At 44.1% G+C, this 26,131-nt stretch overlaps 1 protein-coding gene across 8 annotated transcripts in view; it reads right to left on the bottom strand.

The window, feature by feature from the left end:
• The window catches only part of ARSG (arylsulfatase G), a 120,308-nt gene that overhangs the window by 31,303 nt on the left and 62,874 nt on the right, over window positions 1-26,131 (bottom strand). For 7 of the 8 annotated variants that reach the window (XR_014165330.1, XR_014165332.1, XR_014165333.1 and 4 more), the window contains 2 exons: window positions 21,704-21,784; window positions 10,772-10,880 (listed from right to left, as the gene is read on the bottom strand). Coding sequence is in view for 1 of the 8 variants with exons in the window: in XM_081899738.1 (XP_081755864.1) it covers window positions 10,772-10,880; window positions 21,704-21,784 (190 nt within the window). In the remaining 7 variants the exon portion in view is untranslated. The remainder of the gene's footprint in view (window positions 1-10,771; window positions 10,881-21,703; window positions 21,785-26,131) is intronic. The other variant, XR_014165331.1, reaches the window with a different exon arrangement.

Below are 26,131 nucleotides of genomic sequence, written 5' to 3'. Positions count from 1 at the left end.
TGAGGTTTGTTCTGAGGTAAATATGATGGGAGGGATGCTAGCATATAATGAACGAGACTTCCTTATGCTGCGTCAGTCAGATGCCCAGCGGGGTTGTATCTGGGGAAGAACTGGGCCCAGGTGTTTGATGATGAGTGACATCCTTGTTCTGCTGGCTCCACTCCTCTCTTTCCAAGGCCAGGTGCCCAGAAAAAGTAGACACGTCCCTTATATATGCACCTGCTTCCCCCTTACCACTGGGCCTTCCTTTCCTGCTGTCCCTATGCCACTGGAGTGCCAGAGGACAGTTCAGTAAGGCCAGAGGGAGTGAGTTAGCAACTCCTTCAGAAAACACAGAAAGGTGGGCTCAGTTGTGATGGCACATAGTCTCTGAACCACTTGATGCACATGAGTTCCAGAAGAGACCCAAGCTACAACCCAGACGTGTATGGAACCATACAAAGCACCCACAGAAATACCAAGATTTGAGCTCCAAGTTCCATAAAACTTCAAGGCCACATAGCTTCCTGTCAAGACTTGCATACTGGTGGGGAGCCACGGTGGGTCAATATAAACTTCTATTGTGCGCTGCCGGGTCCAGCTGCACAGAAACACTACAATGATGCAGTCCTTGGCGATAAAACCACAGTGGCAGGATTAAATAAGCAGGGTAAATACATCAGAATTATGCCATGCTGAGCACATCAATTCACTTTCTAGGAAAGTTTGGTTTCACTTATGCACAGCACAGCAGCTTCCATACGAAGCCAGGATGGAAAATGAGAGTGGCAATGGGTTCTGCAGTTGCCACCATCAACTCTATCAACATTTCCACTGCAGTCTTCTTATTTCAGGGACTTAAACCTGAGCCACAAAACACATTATTCCATAATCATATATTTGATAACACAGCACATGGAGTGTGGTACCGTAATAATACACACACAAACACAGTCAGGTGGGTAATCTGACATCCAGCAACCAGCACAATATGGGAAATGGATCACTGAAGCAGCTCAACAGAAGATGGTCAAGCTTGTAATTGATCCTAATCACCTGGAGACTGAACCAATTCAGCTAGTTTCTTCAAATTAGTATGCAAGTAGGCTAAACGCCTGATGCTTCTTGTATATATCAGACACAAGGGATGTCTTCCACTGGGTACCTGGGAGAGGAAGAGCTAACACACCTCACATCTTCCACATCAGTCATGGTTTTATTAATATCATTTTATTTTCTTATTGTTGTCTTTTTCAATAAGCCAGGCAGTATTAGGGATGCTCAAGGAATTCATTCTTTGACCATTTTAATAAAAAGGGACAGGATTAATGTTTAGATCATAAATAAAACCTTCAGAGCAAATAAATAAATAAAATCTTCAGAGCAGTTTGTGTTCTTGTGCTGCAACGTAATGCATTTTTAAAATCTCTGAATGTTAGTTAACATTGTTTTGACAGAACACAATTTGGGATAGTTCCTCTAAAAGGCAGCTAATGTCCATTATTAGGAGTCATAGACTAATTTGCAGAGTGAATATGGAATCTTGAGGTTCCAGGCACTTCCGCTTTGCTGCCTGTGCTGCGCAAACTAGCAGACCCGTTTTCAAAAGCAATTTTCAGGCTTGGAAAACTTGGCACAACACACCTAACTTCTTGGATATTGCCACTCCATTCCCTTCCTGGAACACCCAGATTTTGCTGTGGGAAGCATGAATGTGCAGGTTATAAGAGGCATTTTTGAGAATGTCAAGCCAATTAGCAGAGAAAACATTGTCGCAATGATGCAGAGGTACAGAAAAAATTGGTTGCATGGGGTCCTAATACAAAGCTTTTCTAGCACACTGGAGAAAATGCCATGAATTCACAAAAGTTTAAAATGTTTGTAAGTATGTGCCTCCAGCAAGCTTACCAGGAAAAAAGAGAACAGTTTCACTAATTAATAACCTATTTGTTGAGGGGTTTTTGTTTGTTTTGGTTTTTTTTCAAACTATGGGATTAGAAATGGTGTGGGAGACAGACCAGGTCTGTTATTTGAGATTCAGCTTGGGAGGTTGTATAGAGAGGAACAGCACCCTTCAAAACAGCTTCAACGTTAGCAAGGAAGTTCTTAATTAAACTGATGCATCGGTGCATAGCTGTCAACCGTCCCTTATTTGGTGGGAAAGTCCCTTATCCCAGCGCATGTCCTGCTGCTGTCCCTTAAATTTCCCGGGTTTCAAAGGAAGCAGCTCCTCTCCCTCCCTCCCTGCGGGCCAGGGAGGAGGGAGGCTGTGTTGCTCACCCAAAAAGGAGTCTAAGAACAACTGCGGGGGGTGGAGCTTGCATGCCTTGTGCCGATCAAATCGGCCGCGTTGCCTGGGGACTCGCCTTTGCTCAGTGCTTCCCAGCGGAGAGGTGACGGTGGTTTTCCTTGCTGCATCTGCTTTGCTGGGTTGCTGTGCTGTGGGAACCAAAGCTTGAGGCTTTGTTTGGCTGCTGGTTGGGCTTTCTGCCTTTGGCTCGGAGGGGCTCAGAAGTTGAACATACCTGTGCTCGCAAAATCCCTTATTTTGGCTGCTGATCCCTTATTTTCGAGGCTGCTGGTCCCTTATTTTCAAATCTGTAAGTTGACAGCTATGCATCGGTGACACCTTACCTTAGTTAAATTAATGCATTTTTTGCACAATCAACCAAGTGAAAGGACAAGTGAAAGCAAGTATCTTTGATGATGCCATGAGAGTTAAAGCCTGCTTTCTGTTTCCCTTCTAGCTACATAACCTGATGATGCACCTTCCCAAAAAGTCACATGCCGCGAACCTGAACTCTTAGGTAACGGCACCTACGCACACAACAAACAGCCACCGCTCAATCTATAGAGCTCTGCCAAAGCACTTTGCTGCAAAACGATGGCACAATTTCTTCCTTATTCATTTGGGCGACCTACTTTACTGACCTACTTTTTAATGAGCAGGAAAATGAAAGTCATTGCGGGCACTCGTCATCAAATGCCGTTAAGCGAAGCAGTTTGGCACGACAGATTTTGGTGGAAAGGCACCAGCTCCACCCCTTGAGGCATGGGAAATTGATAAGCATTTTCCACTCAATGGAAGAGAAAATTAGCGCCTGCTCCCTAGCTAGAGGTCTAGGAAAAAGAGTTGGCTCTGCACAGGTTGAGAACCCAGGTGTGTAAATGCAGAGGAACCACAGACAGAAAAAGGACAAGTTTTAAGATTTGCAGTGACACAGAGAAGGAAAAGCATAGCAGCGAATGCTGGGAAGGGAACATCAGCTGCTTTCTCTATGACTCTGCACTTGTAGAGACAAACAGAAAGAAAACACCAGTTAGGAAATCGAAAGTGCATTAGAAAATACAAGAGACAACAAATGGACAGCTAAGAGCACCAGGTAAGCCTCCTTGGGTAGGGAAGGGATTCCAAAGGAACAGTCCTCTGCAACTTAACCCTCAATGCGTGATCCTGAAAGTGGCTTTGAACCCTCAGTAGTGGGGGCAACCTTTGTTCACAGAGCAGCTTCTCAGCTAACTCCATATATCCTGATTTCCGCCTGTTCATTACTCACCACTTTTAGTGGGTCCCATATTCTCAAAGGCCGTGCATGCAAAACCTCCGACGTCAACTATTCACGCACGGCAGTTCATCATTTATCAATATGCTTCCATCCTTCCTAAACATTAGGAAGAACTTCCTGACAGTAAGACCTGTTCGACAGTGGAATTTGCTGCCAAGGAGTGTGGTGGAGTCTCCTTCTTTGGAGGTCTTTAAGCAGAGGCTTGACAACCATATGTCAGGAGTGCTCTGATGGTGTTTCCTGCTTGGCAGGGGGTTGGACTCGATGGCCCTTGTGGTCTCTTCCAACTCTATGATTCTATGATTCCTTTCTCAGATATCCAGGTGCACTGAAGGAGGCTCCCGCCCACAAGCATTCGTGCCACAATGATTTTGCTAGCCACTGGGGAGCCAAAGGATTCACCTCTCCTTCCTGTCCATCCTACCCAACCCTGCAGTTGTTGCTGGTCTTTAAAAGCACCAATTGCCCACAATTCCAAAGAAATTATTGGTCTTGTAGTGTTAAATATGCACAGTTGAGATAAAGTCTTTCCCAACAGATGCTTAGCGACTGTTCCATGAAAATGCTGGAGCCCAGCCAGCAATGCCAGCCTTTTCACAATACAGCCAGCTGGGTTCTCCTCCTTTCCCCAGGGCAACTAGCTTCATGTGGGAGGTACATGCTGTCAGCCGAGATGATGGGAGCAAAAGATAGAAAGAATCTCTCCCACCCACCACCCCCATAAATCCTCCTATATCTTCGCACTGGGATAATCATATATGTAACCAAGAGCTGCTACACACAGTACTGAAATTTAGCATCACCTCAGTGCAGTGAAGAAATATTCATCTTGCATGGAATATGGATCAGGAAAACCATTGGGTTTAGTGGGAGGGAGGCAGTTGCTGCTAACCTAAGTTTAATGTAAATAATAATAATAATAATAATAATAATAATAATAATAATAATATATCCTGTCCATCTGGCTGGGTTTCCCCAACCACTCTGGGTGGCTCACAACAGAGGACTTGGAGGTGAGTCTCTGCCTGTTTGTTTAAGTTTTAATTAATAAACATAACAGGAAAAAGGGGGAGATAAATTAATAAAAATTAATAAAAATAGCAATAAAGCAAAATTGTACAACCTTGTACAACCCTCTGTAATGCAGGAATCTCAACACGTTTGAAACCATTCCGGACACTGCTTAGCTCTGCAAATGTGCTAGCAGTTTTATTACTGTGCCACTTTTTTTTAGACTCTTAGCCACTGTAAACAATTACAGAAAACCTACTTTTGTTGTCCATCCATTAGTCCCTCAAACTACAGGAGTGCTCCAAAATACACAAATAACAAGTATTTCTCAGAAACAAAGTAGATATAAATAAACATTTCTGAGCAGAAAGAAAATACCACAGGACTTGCCCCCACATTAGATGCAAACGTCACATGTAACTTGGCCCCAAGTTTCTAACACACTGTATGTACTAGGATTTCAGCAACCCCAATTCGACACAGACAATCTCCCGAGTTTCACAGTAAGACTTAAAACGCATCCTAGAATTGCACCAAATGCTTAGAGAGGAAGGCATTTCATTTCTGGGGAAAGGCACCCAATTCCACTAGATAGTTCAGCGGAACAATCCATTCTCAGAGCACCATGCTCTTGTCTGCATACTTGTTGATGCAAAAAATACTCAAGAATGTTTTGTTCCAGTGAAACACTAGCATGAGCTTTTGACACACAAATACTTTGGTTGCCATTTTACATATTTGCTCTACCTCTCAATAGCTATCTTCCTAGCTATCAAAGACCTGTTACAATCACTAGATCATAACATGTCACTCATTATCATCTGTTTTATTGAGGCTCGGATTTTGTAATTATGGCTGGCTGATTGTAATAGATGTACTACTACTGCTAAGTAAGCAACAACAACTGCCAATCTTTCCATTGAATAATAACTCCAAAATATATAGCTTACAAACACCATACAGTATCTGTGACACACCAGCACTGATGCACCTTTTCTAAACTTCAGCATAAGGAGGCAGCGGAGAATGAAAGCGTTTAGCTTCAAGGCTTCGCATAAGTGGTCAGATTGTGACAGCGTTCTGGGCTAACTCCTTAGAAACAGCCTGCAGAATACTGAAATGTCACAGCAATTAATGGCATTAGTAATAACTTTTGCGGTGCACGGAAAGACATTTCCGTGGCCAAAGGGGCTTACATAATGCCAATTAATAAGGAAATCACACCCAAGGAACTCATTTACAACTACTTATAAAAGCCCAATTATCACTGCTATTATTCCAGTGGTTTTACCCTTGCAATCCCAAAGAGATTTATGTCCACTGTTGAAAGCAACAACAAGAAGGATCTTTTGGTCCTTATTTACTCTAAGTATTGTTATTATTTGGGGACTTGGGGTCCAAAAAGCTGGGATCAGGGATGTTGTCGTTTAGTCGTGTCTGACTCTTCGAGACCCCATGGACCAGAGCACACCAGGCACTCCTATCTTCCACTGCCTCCCGCAGTTTGGTCAAACTCATGTTAATAGCTTCGAGAACACTGTCCAACCATTTTGTCCTCTGTCGTCCCCTTCTCCTTGTACCCTCCATCTTTCCCAACATCAGGGTCTTTCCCAGGGAGTCTTCTCTTCTCATGAGGTGGCCAAATATTGGAGCCTCAGCTTCAGGATCTGTCTTTCCAGTGAGAACTCAAGGCTGATTTCCTTCAGAATGGATAGGTTTGATCTTCTTGCAGTCCATGGGACTTCTCAAGAGTCTTCTCCAGCACCATAATTCAAAAGCATCAATTCTTTGGCGATCAGCCTTCTTTATGGTCCAGCTCTCACTTCCATACATCACTACTGGGGAAACCATAGTTTTAACTATATGGACCTTTGTCAGCAGGGATCAGAGATAGAAGGTCCTAAAATCGGAAAAGCCCACTCCCAATGGCAATAGCCAGAGGCACCGTCAAGAGCATCAAGAGCATCATCTAAGCCAGGTACACAGTGGATGGTAAGCAAAGGTGATGTGCAGACAGGAGCCGAGAGCAGGGAAGTAGATAAGATGCATGCAACATAAAGAGGTCAGCAGCAACTTGCTCCTGCCCGGATGACTTAATATCCAGAGCTGAAGGTGGTGAAATCGTATTGGTTCCCTAGGCTCCTGGGTTCAAATCCCTACACAGCCAGGAAATACACACCAGTTGGCCTTGGGCAAATAATGGTCTCAGTTCACAGAGTTGTTTTGAGGATTCTGTCCTGAGCCCGTGAGATAAGCCAGGGAAAGAGCATAAATAACAAGAATTGATGTGAGCATGTTTCTACCAGCAGGTCGAGGCCAGATTACAATCCCAAAGCAAAGATCCTGGGGAATAATAATAATAATAATAAATTATTTATACTCCACCCACCCCAGCCAAGACAGGGCTCAGGGCAGCTAACACCAGGTATAAAACAATTGATTAAAATACAGCTTAAAAACAAGATTAAAATGCAGCCTCATTTCAGTAGAAACTCAAATCAAAAACTTTTTGGGGATGAAAACGTCAAATCTTCACCAAGGCCAACTATCCAGACTGGTCCTACGTGGGCCAGAGAAAAAGCCAAGGAAGTCCCCAAATAGGAGTTCCATCACAGGAGGAGAAAGGAAAAAGGAAAGAAGGGGAGGGGATCAAGTTGATTCCAAGCCAAAGGCCAGGCAGAACAACTCTGTCTTACAGGCCCTGCGGCAAGAAATCAGATCCTGCAGGGCCCTGGTCTCCTGAGACAGAGCGTTCCACCAGGCCGGAGCCAGTGTTGAAAAGGCCCTGACACAATACACCTCTTTTTGCCCTTGCATGCCTGATTTTTTTCAAAAGAAATCACTGGTGCTGTCGGAGAAGGCAACGTTGGGGCAAGGCAACCCCTGACTGTCACCTGCTGGAACCTGTGACACAAGCAGAACGGTTTTTAAACACTCACACCTACTTCAGGCTGTGCTTTATCTTTTGGTTCTCAAGCAAGTGTTAGCTGTGCCGTAGCTTCCTGAGATCTTGTCTCCCAGGAGTGGTGCCAAGGAGATGACACCCCAGGGAGCATCTTACACTGTTGCTATCTAGCCTTGGAAGCACCTGGATCCCAATCATAGACAGTGACAGCCTTGATTGCTCCCTGGGTTGCTTTCCCCTCCTCATGGGAGATGCAGAACTATGTGCTCCTGGCTACTTACTGGTGAGCTGGAGGAGAGCAAACACCAGGGGCTGTTTAGGGGAAGGGATAGTGGCCACGATCCCTTTCGAACACCTCACAAGATGCACCTGCGCTAGGGTTGCCCCCGTTCCTTAGAAAAACAGGGTTGCCCCGTTTTGAACAGCAGCGTCCCCTGTGCTGTTAGGGATGCCTTTTGCCCCATTTTCAGTCATGGAAAATATAAAATGGGCATTAAAAGTTTCCTCCTTTGTGCACTCACCCCAACATGCTTGTCTTGTGCAGCCTAGCTTGCTAGGCACTTCAGAAGTTAAGCCAGATGATTGATGCTCCAGGTTAGCCAATAGAGCTCAGCAGCCTGCAGCAGGCTCTTCTGGATTGGGCCGAGCTCTTGCCGATGGCTCTAAGAGGGAAGAGCAAAACGTTCCCCGGAGCAGCAGCCTCAGCCCCTTCAAAGCTAAGAATTTGTCGTTATCTCTCCCCCTGGTTCCTCTTTTGGCTGGGTTTCTACATTTCTCATCTTTCTGGCAGGCAGAAATCCAGCAGGTGGGAAAGATTTCCTTTCCATATTGTTCTTGGATGGCTTGCAGTGACTGACAGATTCATTTGGTCATTGCAGTGGATTGCCTTGAACTCATTTCTGCACCAGGTAAAAGTAAATTTTACACCCACAAATTCACCTCTTTTTTGCCTGACCTGTCCTGTATTTTGCCCAAACAAAAGTGGCAACCCGAACCTGTACCCTCCCCTCCTTTGCTGCCAAGCGCAATGCCCCCTTTGCCCCATCTCCTATTCCTCTCTCTTGAAGGCACTTTGCAAAGTGTCGCCGCCAACAGCAAGAAGCAAAATAGATCCCACAGCTCCTGTCGCCATTTGTGACTGCTTAGATGTTTGCCTATGAAAGCAAAGCTCTGTACCACTTTAGGAAAACAAGAGGGCATGCCTGCACTCTCCACATCTACACTTAAGACCCAGTAACCACAGTTTTCAGTGCTGAGGACCAGCCAGGCTGTGGGTTGGAGGCAAAAGGAGGAGGAGCAATAGATTGCATTTCTACCTCTGTACAGTGAGATAGTTTTACACTCACACACAGCCTTCTGGGGCGTTATCAGACTATTCCAGCCAGGCAAACACACTCAGTGATGGTGTAAATAACAACAATAGCAACAACAACATCAGTGATTATGATGATGATAATAATAATAATAATAATAATAATAATAATAATAATAATGTATTTTGTGTTTTTATATTGTTATTTTATCTTGTGAGACCTGTGAGTATAGGGTGGTATATAAATTTCAACAACAACAACAATATTAATTAATAACAACAATAACAATAACAATAGCAACAATAATAATGTTGTTGTTGAAATTTATATACTTCCCTATACCCGCAGGTCTCCAGACAAAATCACAATATAAAAACACAAAATACAAAATAAAAACAAAAGCAAAAGCAACCCAATCACCCCCTCCCAACACATTTTAAAGACATTGGATTATTTCATGTATTTTAATTTTTTTGTTGGAAGCCGCCCAGAGTGGCTGGGGAAACCCAGACAGATGGGTGGGGTATAAATAATAAAGTGTTATTGTTGTTGTTGTTAGATGTTAATCAGTGAAAGGCCTGGATAAAGAGGAACGTTTTTGCCTGGCGCCTAAAGATGTATAATGAAGGCGCCATGCAAAATTCCTTGGGGAGAGCATTCCACAGAAGGGGAGCCACTGCAGAGAAGGCCTGTTCTCGTGTTGCCACCCTCCGCATCTCTCGAAGAGGGAGTGGGGCACAGAAGAGATGATCTCAGGGTGCGGGTACTATCTTCCAGGACCATCTCAGCAGTCCTGACAACAGTACTGTAAGACAGACCCCACATTAAGAATCCTATCTTATGTATGGGGGAAGCTGAGGATGAGAAGCAGCAGTTTGCCAAAAGCAAAGTTAATGACAGAGGTGAGATCTGAACGGTCAGCTTCCCACTCACAGCTTGTTAACACATGTTGGCCAAGACAACAAAAAGCTCATCCACGAAATACCATGCAGAGTAACAATACAGAAGCAAGTATCCTTGACTCCTTAAAAGCAGTGTCCCCAGCAGGCCATCTGGATTAATGTGGGCGCTCTCTATAGGTTTTTGTCTGTGTGCGGTAAGCCGTTTTTGATTCATGATACCAATGCAGTTACCAATCACAACAAAAAGCATTGCATCACCTTACAGCAGCCGTTCTCTGCCTTGAGTCCCTAGATGTTGTTGGACTACAATTCCCATCATTCCTAGCCAGCATGGCCAGTGGACAAGGGTGGCAGGAGTTGTAGTTCAGTAGCATCTGAGGACCCAAGTTTGAGAAAGGCTGCCTTAGGGACAAACACATTTATTATGGCACAAGCTTTCAGGAACCAGTCAAGTTGATCAGAAGCATGAAGTACTAGAGAGTTGGAAGCAATGAGGTCAGAAGGAAGTGAAGTTACGTAAGGTTATTAGTGGGGAATAATTTTTACTCCCGTTCTCATGAGACAGGGATTTTGAAATCTTTATCCGAGTAAACATCTCAAAAGTTAACTTTTGGGCACTTTCAAACCCAGCATTCTCCAGAAGGAAAACAACCCCCTTGGAAGAACTCAGCTGTTGACTCAGTGGCCAGCATCTCTGAACCCCTTCACCCTGAACAGCCACATGTTTTTTTTGTCCCCTCCCCCCCAAAAAGCCTTCTTCTTAATCCTTCTTTGCTGACACTGCCACACAGGTCTGAGAAAGGAGCTAAAGGGTGCAGAGGGTTGCATAAATCTGTGGGGGCTTAACAGAGTTTATTACTAGTTAACTCAGGACAACACCTCCATTTTCGTTGTTCTGTTTATCCCTCTGGAAATGGCAGGTTCCTCCACTTCCCAGGAATGTATGTTCTCAGCAGTTCCGGTTCACGCCAGAGCAGTTCAGCTGTTCCCCACATGAAGCCTGTGCCAGTTTTGGGTTTGGCCATCAACGCCCCTCTCCAGGTGGATCTTGAAAATGATCCCAGAAGAACAGCAGGCACTGTTACGTTCTCTTACCTCAACATCACAGGACTCGTGGCATTTGCCGGGATCTTCCCTGCCCAGTAGGCAAGCGTGGGAACCCGGTGACCCCCTTCCCAGGTCGTTTGCTTTGCTGAGCTCCCGCCTGCAAAATTTAAACAGAGAAAATGTATTTGCGGAGGCCTGTCTGCCAGGAGAGTTCCCAAAGAGCCAAGATTGCAAAACAAAAGCTAAATAGTTAAGAGACAGGGGGACAAGTTCTCTCCTTTTAAAAAATGAGACAAACAATCCAATAATGGGGATGTGAAATTGTGCTAGCCCAAAACAGTGCATAACATAAATGATACAGCAATCCTAATGATCTCATCAATTCCTTCCTCTACGATGCTTCAGTTTATTCAGCACTGGCAACAGCAGAATGCAAGGCCTATTCAAGGTTGAATCTGGGATATTTTTAGCTTTTTCAACATGCACAGGGTGGGGATGGGGGAGACACTCCTGAAGATTATAAATGTTTACAAAGTACTGGTGCAGCACATAGCATGCTAAGCTTGAGCTCCAGCTGGATTGGCCGAATTTGGGTTAAGTCATCATGGTCTCGCAGCCACATTAACCTTCCTTCAGGACTAGCTGTGAATGCACACAAGGCAAAGACTTGGCATGGACAAAAAGTGCGATGTCAAATCATCTACATAAAAGCCCAGTACACTTGTACCTTGGAAGTTGAACGGAATCTGTTCCGGAAGTCCATTCTGACTTCTAAAACGTTCAGAACCCAAAGTGCAGCTTTTGATTGGCTGCAGGAAGCTCCTGCAGCCAAACAGAAGCTGTGAAAGCCCTGTCAGATGTTCGGCTTCCAAAAATAGTTCGCAAACTGGAACACTCACTTCCAGGTTTGTGGCGTTCAGGAACCAAAAGGTTTGAGAACTAAGCTGTTCAAAAACCAAGGAACGACTGATAGATGGGGGTAGGGAATCAAGTGCAAATCCTGCTGTGGAGTCTGGAGTCACTGCCAGGACGAGGGGCAGAGCAGGGAGGGAATGACAGCTGTGGCTGAGAGGAGGAAGCGAGGATAGGCTTGTCGGGGAGTGGGCTTGGACTGCTCTGCCTTAACACAAAGGAACACAGGAAGCTGCCTTAGACCAAGTCAAAAGTTAATCTGGTTTTGCATTGTCCACCTTGGCATTTCAGTGGCTTCCCCAAGATTTCAGAGAGAAGTTTCTCCCAGTCCTACTTGGAGACGACGGGGGCTGCATCTGGGACTTTCTGCATGCAAGGAAGATGCACTAACACTGAGCTATGGCCTCTAACGCGTACACTTGCAGCAGCAGCAGCGAAAACATGGCTTCAGAGACAGTGCACCTGACAAAGGGTCAGGATGAAGAGAGGTGGGTGGGAAGGCTGACCTCTGATCCAGGAGATGCAAAGGTTCTCCGCTGACAACAAAAAGAACTCATGAGAGCAGGTGCCCCACTTTAAAAACTTTTTATTCCACTTTCAAGATTTAGGAAGAACACCTTCGCCTTCCATTGTACTTTTTATAAATAGTTTCAAAAGTCGCACAGCTGTTTTCAACCACTGGAACATCCACATTTTTTCTCATTGCCTAAGTCAGATAGGAGGCATACAGGAAACACTTTAATTGATTCCGATTCAGTTCTGCTTGTACATCTAGTCCTCAGGGGCTAGACAGAGATGGGCCTGTCTGTGCTTTGTTTGCCCAACAAGATTTGGAAATGTTTGGTACATGGAGCTGTTACATCCAGACTGCATAAACATTTATATAACCATGTCAGACCGTGCTGCTTTGTTTAAAAATGATCTCTCCTCCTCCTCCTCCTGCTGCTGCTGATGGCAAATTGTTTTTATTTAACAAAATATATAAGTTGCTTGATTGCAGCAAAAATCTCTGAAACGGTTTACAAGAAGTTTCAAAATTACCTGTACAGTTTTAAATATTGAAAAACAATTATTTTAGGACACATTAGCCCCTACACATTTGCACAAAAATGTTCTAAGCAGGCCATGAAAACAGTACAGGGAAGGTGTCTGTCTCATGTCAACAGGCAGGTGCTGCCATACTAAAAGACTGATTTCTTAAAATTGTAAGCAACATCTGAAAGCAGCCCTGTTTAGGGAAGTTTTCAATGTTTGATCTTTTACTGTATTTTAAATATTCTGCTGGGAGCCGCCAGAGTGGATGGGGAAACCCAGCAAAAATGGGCGGAGTATAATTAAATTTATTATGATGATTAATTGCGGAAGAGGAATTATGCGGTCCCTGCAACGGTGCCAGTTCCGCAGATCAGAATAGTGGAAGGGGCACAAAAGGGCTTCAGGTACCAACTGTGACACCTTGAATTTGGCCTGGTAACAATCGAGTAACCGGTGCCATTCTCGAAGCAGAGGTATTACATGCAGACAATCACTCACTCCTGTCAGCAACCGTGCTGCAGCATTCTGAATTAACTGCGGCTTCTGCATCACAGACCTCTGACTTTGTTTGGGTTATGTAGGCTGCTTGAGCAATGAAGGCTCTCCTTACTCCGATGTGGAACCCTGATTGTCACATGATAGGCTCCACTCTACAGATGTGCCACTCAATGCATGAATGGTGGGAGTATAGTATGGGAACCAGTCATATTAGAAAAACTCACCAATAAACTGAAACTGACAGGGGGACAAATGCAAGATGACGCCTCCACCCCGTTATGGCTCCCCTTTATCACATACACAGCCCAACAAGACAGTAACAAGTATCCACCAACAGCATACGAATCAATATGGCTAACCTGATTCAAAAAACACTCACCCACCCCACTCACACATGAAAACGAAGTTCACCACAGCCAACCCCAAACAAACAACCACACCCTAGGCCAGGCTTCCTCAACCTTGGCCCTCCAGATGTTTTGAGACTACAGTTCCCATATAAAGACTTATTGGAAAATAAAACTCCAAGGTGGCTCTCACCTATGGAAGCTAAGGCCCGAAAAACACCCAATATGGAGGCCAATTGGCCAAAATATTGGGAGATACTAGAAAAAGATGGAGACAATTGGAAATTGCAGAGTTTGGAGAAATTGAAGGATAAAGTGCGAGACTGGTTACATTACGCTCAGATTAAAGAAATTTTTAAAAATGACAAGAAGTTAGGGTTCCAGGTGGAGAAATCGAAATTGGAAACAGAACTGCTAGAACCAAAGACTAAGGTACTTTCTAGAATGTATAACTTGCTGCTAAAATGGAACACTCAAGATGAAACGGTTAAATCTGCTATGATAAGGTGGGCGCAGGACATTGGGCATAACATCATGTTTGAGGACTGGGAAAGGTTGTAGACTACTGGGTTGAACTTTACTGCATGTAATGCTCTGAAAGAAAATATAATGAAAATGATTTATAGATGGTACATGACCCCAGTCAAATTGGCAAAAATATACCACCTGTCTGATAATAAATGTTGGAAGTGTAAAGAAAGTGAAGGAACATTCTTTCACCTCTGGTGGACATGCCCTAAAGTGAAGGCCTTCTGGGAAATGATATATAATGAATTGAAAAAGGTATTTAAGTATACCTTTACTAAGAAACCAGAGGCCTTCCTCCTGGGCATTGTCGGCCAAGGGGTGGTAAAGAAGGACCGAACCTTTTTTATGTATGCAACAACAGCAGCAAGGATACTCCTAGCGAAGCACTGGAAAACTCAAGATCTCCCCACACTGGAAGACTGGCAGATGCAACTGATAGACTACATGGAACTGGCCGAGATGACAGGCAGAATTCGAGACCTGGGAGAAGAGAGGACGGAAGAAGACTGGAAGAAATTCAAGATTTATTTACAAAAACATTGTAATTTGACTGAATGTTAAGCAGGTTGCTAAATCATAAATAATCGGGCACCACTAAATTAGATAGAATTAGGAAGACAAGTGAGATTAAGAAAATGTGAACCATTTGGGAACTATTAGATTATAAATTAAGCTTGTGGGCATAAAATGCAAATAAGATGATAATTTGCTGGAAAATTCCTTTTTTTATGATGAAAATGGGAGCGGGAGATGAGAGGAAGTCCAGAGAAGTTGTGAAAATATGTCATGACAGATATTGTATTGTGAACCAACTATGTATTCATATTGAAAAACTTTAATAAATATTATTTTAAAAAAAGAGACTACAGTTCCCATCACCTCTGACCACTAGTCCTGCTAGCTAGGGATCATGGGAGTTGTAGGCCAAAACCATCTGGAGGGCCGAGGTTGAAGATGCCTGCCCTAGGCCAACCCCAATCTCACTCACCACCAAAGGAACACAAGCGAATAGTAAAGAGAACCTGCATAAGCGACGCTGGCACAAAACCCCACACATACATTAAGTAAAATAGAAACATTGCCACCGGACCCCACGCCCACTCACCATGGCCCCCTCCACCTCTTTCCCCCTTTTCTTTCTGATGTAACACTAATGTCTCAACAAATGAAACCGATCTGTAGAAAATGCAACTTGAAAAAAGAGACATTGCCCATACTTCTGTAAACCAAGAAATTGTTAATAAAAAATACATGGGGGGGGGGGGAATGAATGGTGGAAGTAGGTAGAGCTGCCCCAAATGCAATCATGGTTGAGGCCCTGATCTCCACCTCACAAAACTGATAAGCTCTGGGGAAGGCAGGGAGTAGGTCAAATAGGATTAGAGCAATTTGAACTCAATTTTTCCCCTGGCCCCACCATCTAAACACAGTGTTTTCCAAGCTTGGGTCTCCAGCAGTTGTTGAACTACAACTCCCATCATCCCTGGCTAGCAGGACCAGTGGTAAGGGATCATGGGAATTGTAGTCCAGAAACAGCAGGAGACTCAAATTTGGGAAAGACTGGCAACACCCAGCCTCTATGTACAAGCTGGAAAACTACACCTTCCCGTATGATAGGAATTTTATGGCCTTAGATATATGGTAATGTTCATAAGTGTACCAACCAAACATATACATAGATCAGCACAGGAAGACCGACCTGAAGCCATTTTGATTCCTAAACTGAGCAAATGTTTTCTCTGCAAGGTCAAAGTGGAAAAGCCTCCCCATTGTCTTTTTCTTCACAAATCCTGTCTTAAGGGTATGTCTGTGTTTGAATAGGGTGTGATCCTGTGACATGGCCCAGGAACTAAGTATTTATCACTACAAAAGAATGGCCAAGCTCCCCAGGCAATCCAATCAAGTAACCTGCCAGACAGGAGATAAACAAGGACAAGAGAAAAACAACATTTAAATTTCTGTTTAGACCGCCTTTTCTGTGATATAGGTATGATGTATCTGAGGGGTGGTCTTAGGTTACACCCCTTCTGTGATGTATGTATGATGTTTCTGGGGGTGGTCTTGATCTACAGGGTGGCAATTTCAAAAGTCTTTATAAGGCCTTGCACACTATTTTTCGGGGTCCTCCTCCTTTCCTGCGTGTGAGGGGAGCACCCTGTTGCAACAGATCAATAAAGATCAAGCTTACTAGCTGCTTTGCTTCTCAATATTCTCTGGTTGGCCTCTGTTATTTTCTCCTACCAATAGGGAACCTGTGTAAGGACTCTATATGGGCTCTTGGATACCCCATAAGGGAAAAGGGCAATTTTTTGTTTACAACACCGGCCTAGGTTTGGATACAGCTGCCTAAAACCCTGGGAACACTCCTCACATTCAAGCTGAAGAAAGATAAAAGAGATGTTTGCTGCTTTCTGTTGTAGCTGCATTGGCTAATTGTTGTTTTTTTAATGGAAAGGCTCTGCTTTGCAAATAGGCTAAATGAAACAAACTCAATTCAAGTGACTTCCTCCCCCGCCTCTTCCAAAATCAAAAAACGATGAGTGCTTGTTGACAAGCTCATTCACCTCCCTTCTTCCCCAAAGCACAGTGTCCGTAAACACAAAGGATACAAATCGCACCGGCCCTAATAAGGTGCTTTTTCTGGACCAACTCTGTGCTGAAGTGCCCATCCATGCAAAATAACACAGGCCTGTGGCATTTATTTCAATAATCAAGTGTTATGCAAGCATCCTGTTGCATTAAATTACAAAGGCCAAGGCTTCTGGGGGAAATCTGACGGAGGAGAGAAAACAGAATGTTTCCTTGTAAGGAAGAGGCGGTGGGGATGGACAAACCCAAATACACCCCCTGGAAAGGCCCAAAATGGAAAATTACCAGGGCATGGGATGTCACTTGATTTATTGCACGCATAACTTTTTGCCAGGGAACATATTGAGATACTTTCTGGAGGACTTTAGGGCTTGTCTATAGCTCATGCAAACATTGTAAGACTCGCCCCCAAAGCTCAAGTTCAGTCCTGCTGTTGGCAAGTTTGCCGTTTTAGAGGGGTGGTTTTCAACCCATTCCGAACAGGGCTGCACTACTTCTGAAGAATGAGGTTCACAGGCTAAGGAAGGGGCCCTGGTGGTTTGGAGCAGAGCTTAGTGCACCTGCTGTGGCCACTTATGGATAGAGATCACCTGGCTATGTCTCTTATATTCTGGTAGCCTTCAGATTAGACCACTGCCACACACAGTACATGCTGCTTCCTTTGAAGTCTGTGGTTAGTTCAAAATGCAGGTGGCGACACAGGTGCAGAAGACCAGGCGTTGGGATTATATTGATACCGCTGGTGTTGAAAACACTGGCTCCCAATCTGTTTCCAAGATCAAGTCAAAGTGGCTGGTTCACCACTTCGGCACCAGAGTACTAGCTGACCATCTTCGTCCATAGCTAATCACCATGGCTGTCTTCAGATATTTTCTCCTCTGCTTCCGAAGGAAAGACAGGTGATTATAACTCCCACCATCCCTGGCCATTTGCCACACTGGCTGGGGCTGATGGGATTTGAAGCCCAAAACACCTTTCCTCCACTCTCCAGAATTTCAGCTTTTCCCAATTTTACCTGGAGCTGTTAGGGATTGAACCTTGAGCATGCCAAGCAAGTGTTCTACCACTCAGCTATAGTCCTTCCCATGGTTCTGGGAAGCAGGACAGGAAGACTACAGACATCTCGTTGTTGGTTCCAGACTTCCAACATCAGGCTTTCAGTAGTATGCTTCCTTTGAATCTGGAGCTTCCATCTAGCCATTATGACGAACAACCATTAAAAGCATAATCCGCTGTAAATTTAATCTACTTCAAAGGCCTCTGAGCTCTTGGCCGTCACATCTTGTGGCAGCACATGCCTAATTTGAAGATGTGATTTGTTTTATACTGTGTAAACAAGGAATAACTAATGTTGCCGGACTACAACTCCCATCATTCCTTGGCCACTGTACAGCATGGGGTGGGGCTGATGGGAACTGGGATCCAATAACATGCAGAGGACCACAGGTTCCTTACCCTTGTGATATAGTGAGATGCTGGGTTGAAATATGGCTCTTAGAGATGCAAACTGGTTAACTAATTTCCAGAAATAAATGAGAAGTTAAGTCGTATGGCCAGAGAGGAAGTTTTAGAAGCGGGGAAGGGATTTTAAATGAAGACAGCAAAGCCCTGGCACTGTAAGTTGTGCGGCAGCTTTTTATTATAAATGTCAGACCATTCCTTTCTATATTTGGAAACGGACAGGAAACATATGTGGAAATAGCTGCTGCTTCTGCTCTCAAAGAGCAACCGGGGAAGTATGACTTTACACACACACACACACACACAAAGAGAGAGAGAGAGAGAGAGAGAGAGAGAGAGAGAGAGAGAGAGAGTACTAGAAGCAAGAATCAAATACTTCACAGTGTGGCCTCTTGCCTACCTCAACATAAATAATCCCACCAATGCAAAAGAGACACACAGATGCAGATCTGATCAGAGTTATCTTTACAATGAGAGAGATGTTTTCAAAGGCATGAAAAACAAAGGGAGCCTCTTGGGTAACTTGGCACCTCTTAGAAAAGAACTAACGTTTCAGTGAAACCAAATACCGATAAATGGAACTAACAGGCAGAATTATGCCAAAGTGAACACCTTGGAGTCTCTGTATTCTGTCAGAGAGCATAAATTCCACCACTTGGACTCAGTCAGCACTGCAGCTGCTAGTTTGTTTTGGGGCATTTTTGATGAGCTTACAGCACAGTTGCAATGATCCCAGTAAAAATCCCGGTTTCCCAAAGCTGGTTTCCCAAAGCTGCTGTCGGAGGGAAATCACTACTGTTACTAATTAGAGATTAGCAACTTCTTAAGAGAGATTTTTGGCCTATTAAGCAACACAATAAAAAGCTTTTAAACAAATAAAGAAGGGCCAGATTCAACCAAGTTGTTGCACTTGCGAGAGCCAGCACAATAAGACCTGCTAGGACAGCAAGGCTTTCATCCTCCTCTCACCCCCCATGCCTGTGCACTCTGCATCCCTCTCTAATCGTTTTGGGAAGGGCAGGAGAAACACCAGAACAGTATATGGGGAAAGGAGAGGGGACATCACTCCAGTAAAGGTAAAGGGACCTCTGACCATTACGTCCAGTCGTGATGACTCTGGGGTTGTGGCGCTCATCTCGCTTTACTGGCTGAGGGAGCCGGCGTACAGTTTCCGGGTCATGTGGCCAGCAGGACTAAGCCGCTTCTGGCGAACCAGAGCAACGCACGGAAACGCTGTTTACCTTCCCGCCAGAGTGGTACCTATTTATCTACTTGCTCTTTGACATGCTTTCGAACTGCTAGGTTGGCAGGAGCAGGGACCGAGCAACGGGAGCTCACCCCGTTGCGGGGATTCGAACTGCCGACTTTCTGATTGGCAAGCCCTAGGCTCTGTGGTTTAACCCACAGCGCCACCCGCGTCCCATCACTCCAGTAGACAAGCAGAAATGCTTATGCTGACAGAGTGATCTGCTCAGCACGACACTGAATTCCAATTTGTAGGGATCCAATTTGTGTATGCTCTCCTCTTCCAACCGGTCTCATAATTTCCAGAATAGGAACAAGATGCCTACACTGATTCCCAGATGTTTCCAATATGGGTGACACAGTACAGAGGTATCGTGTATGTGCCTCATTCAGCACTGACTCATTGAAATCTCCTCCCCGGCAGAAAAGGCCATGGCACTGCATCGCTGTCATTTCAGGGCAAAGCAAGACTTGGATCCTATTCTCCTGATGAAATCAAAATGATGGCAGGAGATCGCTTTTCATCAGCGTTTCTTACATATAACAAGGAGGTCCCAATATCTGCTCACTACACAGCATCAAAGGGATAAGGAAAGAAGGAGGGAAACCAAGCTGCACAATTCATTAACAAACTCTGAGCCCATGAGAAAAATCAGGCCACTTCAAAATAATCCAGATCACAACTCCAGCGCTTTGCGGGGAATGAGAGACAGTCTGTCAGTATCTCTCCTAGTGAATTACAAACTGATAATAAACATCTCTGGGTATTATCTCTCTGTAAACATGTGGTGCTATTTTTAAGATAATCCCCGCTAAGATGGCACTGCCCATCAAAATTTGAACTTTGGCTAGTACATCAAAGTTAAAACTGGGAACACTGAAATTATTATCGAGTCCAAGGACTCCCTCTCAAGTGGGAACTATGCCCAGTAACCACAGCGACAGTGAGAATACAAGAAAATGTCCTCTTCTATGAATCCACTGGCAAGCACTTGAAAAACTGTGTTCAATGTTGTATGAGCAAATCTGAAAGTCCAAGACAGCTAAAACACGCATATAAGTATAAGACACTTTCTGATGTTCCAGTTGGTTGTTTAGGGTGGAGGAGCTCTTCGTTTTGTTTGGCTTTGGGTGTGTACATTTTGCTATTTGAGCATCATCAGCAGACCCTCCAAATGTCCCTATTTTCCAGAGACAGTCCTGAATTTACAGATGCCATCCCAGTTTCTGATTTGATCCCACAATGTCCCACTTTTCCTTAGGACATCTCTATTTTCATCAGGGAAATGTTGGAGGGTATGGAGTTATGCGACCCTAGAGCCAAGGACATGGTAAGGCAAACTAAGGCCCAGGGGCCAGATCTGGCCCAATCACCTTCTAAATCCGGCCTGCGGATGGTCCAGGAATCAGAGTGTTTTTACATGAGGAGAATGTGTCCTTTTATTTAAAATGCATCTCTGGATTATTTGTGGGGCATAGGAATTCATTCATTATTATTTTTTCAAAATATAGTCCAGCCCCCCACAAGGTTTGAGGTACCGGCCCTTGGCTGAAAAACTTTGCTGACCCCTGGTCAAGGAGATAAATAACTATACACCCTTTAGAAGACATCTGAAGGCAGTCCTGTAAAGGGAAGTTTATAAATGTATAATGTTTTATTATGTTTTCATATATGTCGGAAGCCTCCCAGAGTGGCTGGGGCAACCCAGCCAGATGATAATATTAACATCACCATCATCATCACTACTACTACTACTACTACTACTACTACTACTACTATTGAGTAAAGTAAAGGTAATGGGGCCCCTGACCATTAGGTCCAATCATGACCGACTCGGGGGTTGCGGTGCTCATCTCTCTTTATTGGCTGAGGGAGCTGGCGTACAGCTTCCGGGTCATGTGGCCAGCATGACTAAGCCGCTTCTGGCGAACGAGAGCAGCACACGGAAACGGCGTTTACTTTCCCATCGGAGTGGTACCTATTTATCTACTTGCACTTTGGCAAGCTTTCGAACTGCTAGGTTGGCAGGTAGGACGTCTGTATTTTCATCAGATAAATGTCGGAGGGCATGCACCAGTTTGTATTCTGTGAAATGGGTACTTTATTTTTCCAACCCAAAAATGCCCCAACCCCAAAATGTTGGGCCTCCCTGATCTAAGTCTTCCATGGCAAGGGTGCTACAACCAATGAAGGAGGAAGAGGTCAGTGCTATTGGGCTGAAACAGACGATACATCCTAACTTCCCTTCCAGCTTTTTGCCTGAATTTTGATAAGGGTGCTTATAGAAAACAAGATCCTGATTTCTGCACACGTGCTGCGAAAGAGCCGAACAAGCCTTAGAAACGAATGAGTGCCAGCAGTTACCTCTTCTTGTTTGCCATCTCCCCGTGTAGGGACCGACACTGCCCGCATAGTCACACTTCTCAGCCCAAGGCCCGTTATCTCCTGGGAGGGAAAGAAAACTCCTTGTTGAAAACAGAACGGGAAAGTCCTTTTAATCCAAAACAAGGAGAACTAGCAAGAAAGTTAATAGAGCATGCTTCTGTTCCCCTTCAAATGAACCTTAATACGTTAAGAAATCTACAGTGGTACCTCAGGTTACACACGCTTCAGGTTACATACACTTCATGTTACATACGCTTCAGGTTACAGACTCCGCTAACCCAGATAATAGCACTTCAGGTTAAGAACTTTGCTTCAGGATGAGAACAGAAATTGTGCTCTGGCGGCGCGGCAGCAGCAGGAGGCCCCATTAGCTAAAGTGGGACTTCAGGTTAAGAACAGTTTCAGGTTAAGAACGGACCTCCGGAACGAATTAAGTACTTAACCCGAGGTACCACTGTACTTCCAAAGAATGATTACGGGCAGTACAAAAAGCTTCCTTTTAATATTGTTACCAATATAATGGCTGATACCGAGCTAAAAAATAATTTAAAAAGCAAGAGTCACAAGAACATTCAGGAAACACCAGAGTTCAAGGGAGGCTTTATTTGCAGGCAAATGGCTTGTTTGTTTGCTTCTAAATGGGCTGATACCCTGTCCTTTTTTTCAGCCAGAGCGCTTTACGGCACCTCTCAGGCGGGTACCATTGTGGGCCGGTGTCGTCCCCCCCACTCCATGCCTTTACATACTTCCAAGAAGTCCAAAACAAACATTTAAGTCAAAACAGAAGCTGGCCTGCTTGTACAAGTCTACATTTTTTTGAGATCAATGACTCACTCCTCCTAGCTCCTAGCTGTTCCTAGCTGCCACTGGTCAAGCTACAGGGTGGGACCAATTTTGTATTTTCTTTTCTTTAATCCATCTCTCGTGTAGCGGCAGCGGGCCTCTGGATTCTTTATTAAAAGGTTACAAAGGATGCAGAACAATCAGCAGAATTGATAGTAAATAACTTATCAAGTGAGAATTGTAAGATATCTAAAGGCACTAGACAAGGTTGTACGCTGTCACCTTTATATTAAAACAAAAAAATTCCTTCCAGTAGCACCTTAAAGACCAACTAAGTTAGTTGATACTGAAGAAGTGTGGATGCACACGAAAGCTCATACCAAGAACTAACTTAGTTGGTCTTTAAGGTGCTACTGGAAGGATTTTTTTTGTTTTGACTATGGCAGACCAACACGGCTACCTATCTGCAACCTTTATATTAGTTTTAGAAGTTTTGGCACAAAGAATAAGAATAAGAATAAATTAAAGGAATAAGGGTGGGAAAGAGACAATACAAATTAAAAGCATTTGCATATGGTGTGGTGATATCGGTAGAAGAACCAACAAAGTTAATTCCGAAAGCATTAGAAGAGATCAATTTTTTCTGGAGAAACAGCAGGTTTTAAAATTAATAAACATAATACCAAGCTCCTGGTAAAGAACATGAATGATGAGAGTAAAAATAAATTACAAAATATATCAGGGCTACAGATTGAAAAGAAGGTTAGGTATTTATTGTGTATGGTTAACAGCAAAGAATATAAATCTATATAAAGATAATTATTTGAAAGACAACAGACTTTTTAGAAAGGAATGGAAGTGGTTTATTGAGTATTTACAAACTGTAAACAAATCAAGACATTGGCAGGATTACTGTAAAAACCTGCAGTTTTAAAAAAATATATGAGAATAGACGATTAAAAGAATAAGTTAAGGCAATTTAGAGTATGCAGGAAAGGACGAAAATAAATGCAAGGAACCGCAGAAAGAGGGGGAAGGGAGTCAAAAATGTTAAAACTTTGTTAAATAATTGTTGTAATGTATATAAATGAAAATTATATAAATATTTTTAAAAAATAAAGGATACAAAGGATGGCAATTTTGAACAAAAGGGTTAGTGTGGAAGAAACCCAGGAAAGATGCTTGCCAGAATGGATGGGTGCTACTGAAGTTAACAAGCAGGGGATAAATATGCTACCTAGAATAACTAATTATAGGTTGTTGTTGTTTTAATGAATTCAATGACACAAATGCCACCCTATCAGTTAAGGTGCCTTGCGGCCTGAGAGAAACTGTGTAGAAGGTAGTGGTCAAGTCCTGTGATGGATGGTCCAGGAACCAGATGCCTGGTTGTAGGGCAGGGACCAAGTGCTCCTTCAGTCATGTCAAGCTTTTCAAAAGAGCCAGATCTGAGCATCAGTGAGGCCACTCAAAGGCATCTATCACACCCCAACCAGACACATAAAGCACATTTATACCATTTTGGCAGTCATAGCTTCGCCAAAACAATGCTGGGAACTGTAGTTTACGACCCACAGAGCTACAATTCCCATCACCTTTAGCATACTACAGTTCCCAGCATTCTGGGGGGGGGGGTTGGTGGGGGGGCCATGATTGCTAAAGTACAGTGGTACTTAATTCGTTCCAGAGGTCCGTTCTTAACCTGAAACTGCCCTTAACCTGAAGCACCACTTTAGCTAATGGGGCCTCCTGCTGCTGCCGCGCTGCCGGAGCACAATTTCTGTTCTCATCCTGAAGCAAAGTTCTTAACCCGAGGTACTATTTCTGGATTAGCGGAGTCTGTAACCTGAAGCGTATGTAACCTGAAGCATATGTAACCTGAGGTACCACTGTAGTTAAGAGTGTTTTAAATGTATGCTGTGGATCCGACCTGAGTCACTACTCTCTCCAGGAACCAGAAGAAACTCAAGACATAAGAGTACCATATATATATTTATTGAGGAAGAAAACCAACCTTCCAGTCTATGGGTTGCAAACATAAGGAAAGGAAACGAGTCAGGCTTGGATCTTAATGAGCCAAATGTGATCTCATTAAAAATGGATTTAGGGACTGGAAATTCCGTTTCAATTAAGTAGGGATTTGTGCTTTAATTTTTAGACGTGGATGACAAGGTTCGTCCTTTTGACTGAAATGACATAGTCAAACGAAGATAACCCAACAATAATGGACATGTTCCCAAGTTTCACAGTCTGGGAATGTGAAATAGAAAGAGTCCTGAATGAAGCACTGAGAGATGGAGTGAGTCTTAGCTCGGAGGCTAAGCATATCGAGTCATACCCTCCAATGTTTCTCCGATGAAAACAGGGACGTCCCATTCCATAATGATATTTTTTACTATTTATACCCCACACATATCTTACTGGGTTGCCCCAGGCACTCTGGGCAGTTTCCAACATGTATAAAAACATAATAAAACATTACACATTTTTTTAAAAAAACTTCGCTATACAAGATTGCCTTCAGATGGCTTGGGGGGGGGGGTCAGATAACTCCATACCCTTCAACATTTCTTCAGTGAAAATAGGAATATCCTAAGGAAAAGCTGAGGCTCCAATACTTTGGCCACCTCATGAGAAGAGAAGACTCCCTAGAAAAGACCCTGATTTTGGGAAAGATGGAGGGCACAAGGAGAATGGGACGACAGAGGACGAGATGGTTGGACAGTGTTCTTGAAGCTACCAGCATGAGTTTGACCAAACTGCGGGAGGCAGTGGAAGACAGGAGTGCCTGGCGTGCTCTGGTCCATGGGGTCACGAAGAGTCGGACACAACTAAACGACTAAACAACAACAACAAAGGAAAAGCGGGACATTCTGGGATCAAATCAGAAACCAGGACAGCTTCTCTAAATCAGGGACATCCCTGGAAAATAGGGACACTTGGAGGGTCTGTCGAGTTAACTCTGCTATTGCACAAGTTCAAAAAAAAAGGGGCTTGGGTGACAGGCTTTCAGCTGCCTCAGAGAAGAGCAGATTTCAGTGCACTAAGCCCTCAGCTGCATGAATCTATAGATCACCTTGAGGCACACATCCCATTATGGGTCAAACAAATAGATTTGGGTTCAGTCCAGCTTGAGGGCAAGCGGAAGCTCCCTCAAAAGACTGTCATGTGCAGGGTGCAGTAGAGTGTGTGCAGAGCTACGTGTTCCTCCTTAGCGTACTGAAGCTAAGCAGCTGCAGACCTGGCCAGATCCTTGGATGGGAGACCATGGGTAGCTTCGCACAAGAACGAGACACAGCACATGAAGAAATATTTTCAAGAACAGAATGTAATGTGCAGAGGCAGGATATTCCAACCAATTAATCAAATTGAAAGTCACTGACAGTCCCTTCTCTGCAACCTGAGGCTAGCTGGGGCTGACGGGAGTTGTGGGTCAAAACATCTAGAGGGTACCAGGTTGGCCAAGCCTGATGTGAGCTGGAAGGGTCTCCAAGGGTCAGGTAGTCCAAAGCCCTGCAATGCAGGAAAAGTGGGCCTTCCCTATTGCCTGAAAGGTCCCCTCCTTACCCCACCGACAAAATTAGGCTTGAAAGAAGCATTCCATTACAAGCAACAGATTATAGG

This window comes from Podarcis melisellensis (genome assembly GCF_964234715.1).
Source record: "Podarcis melisellensis genome assembly, chromosome: 2".
NCBI lineage: Eukaryota > Metazoa > Chordata > Lepidosauria > Squamata > Lacertidae > Podarcis > Podarcis melisellensis.
Note: the sequence above shows the minus strand (reverse complement) of the source record. Positions and strands in the feature narration are given on the sequence as shown.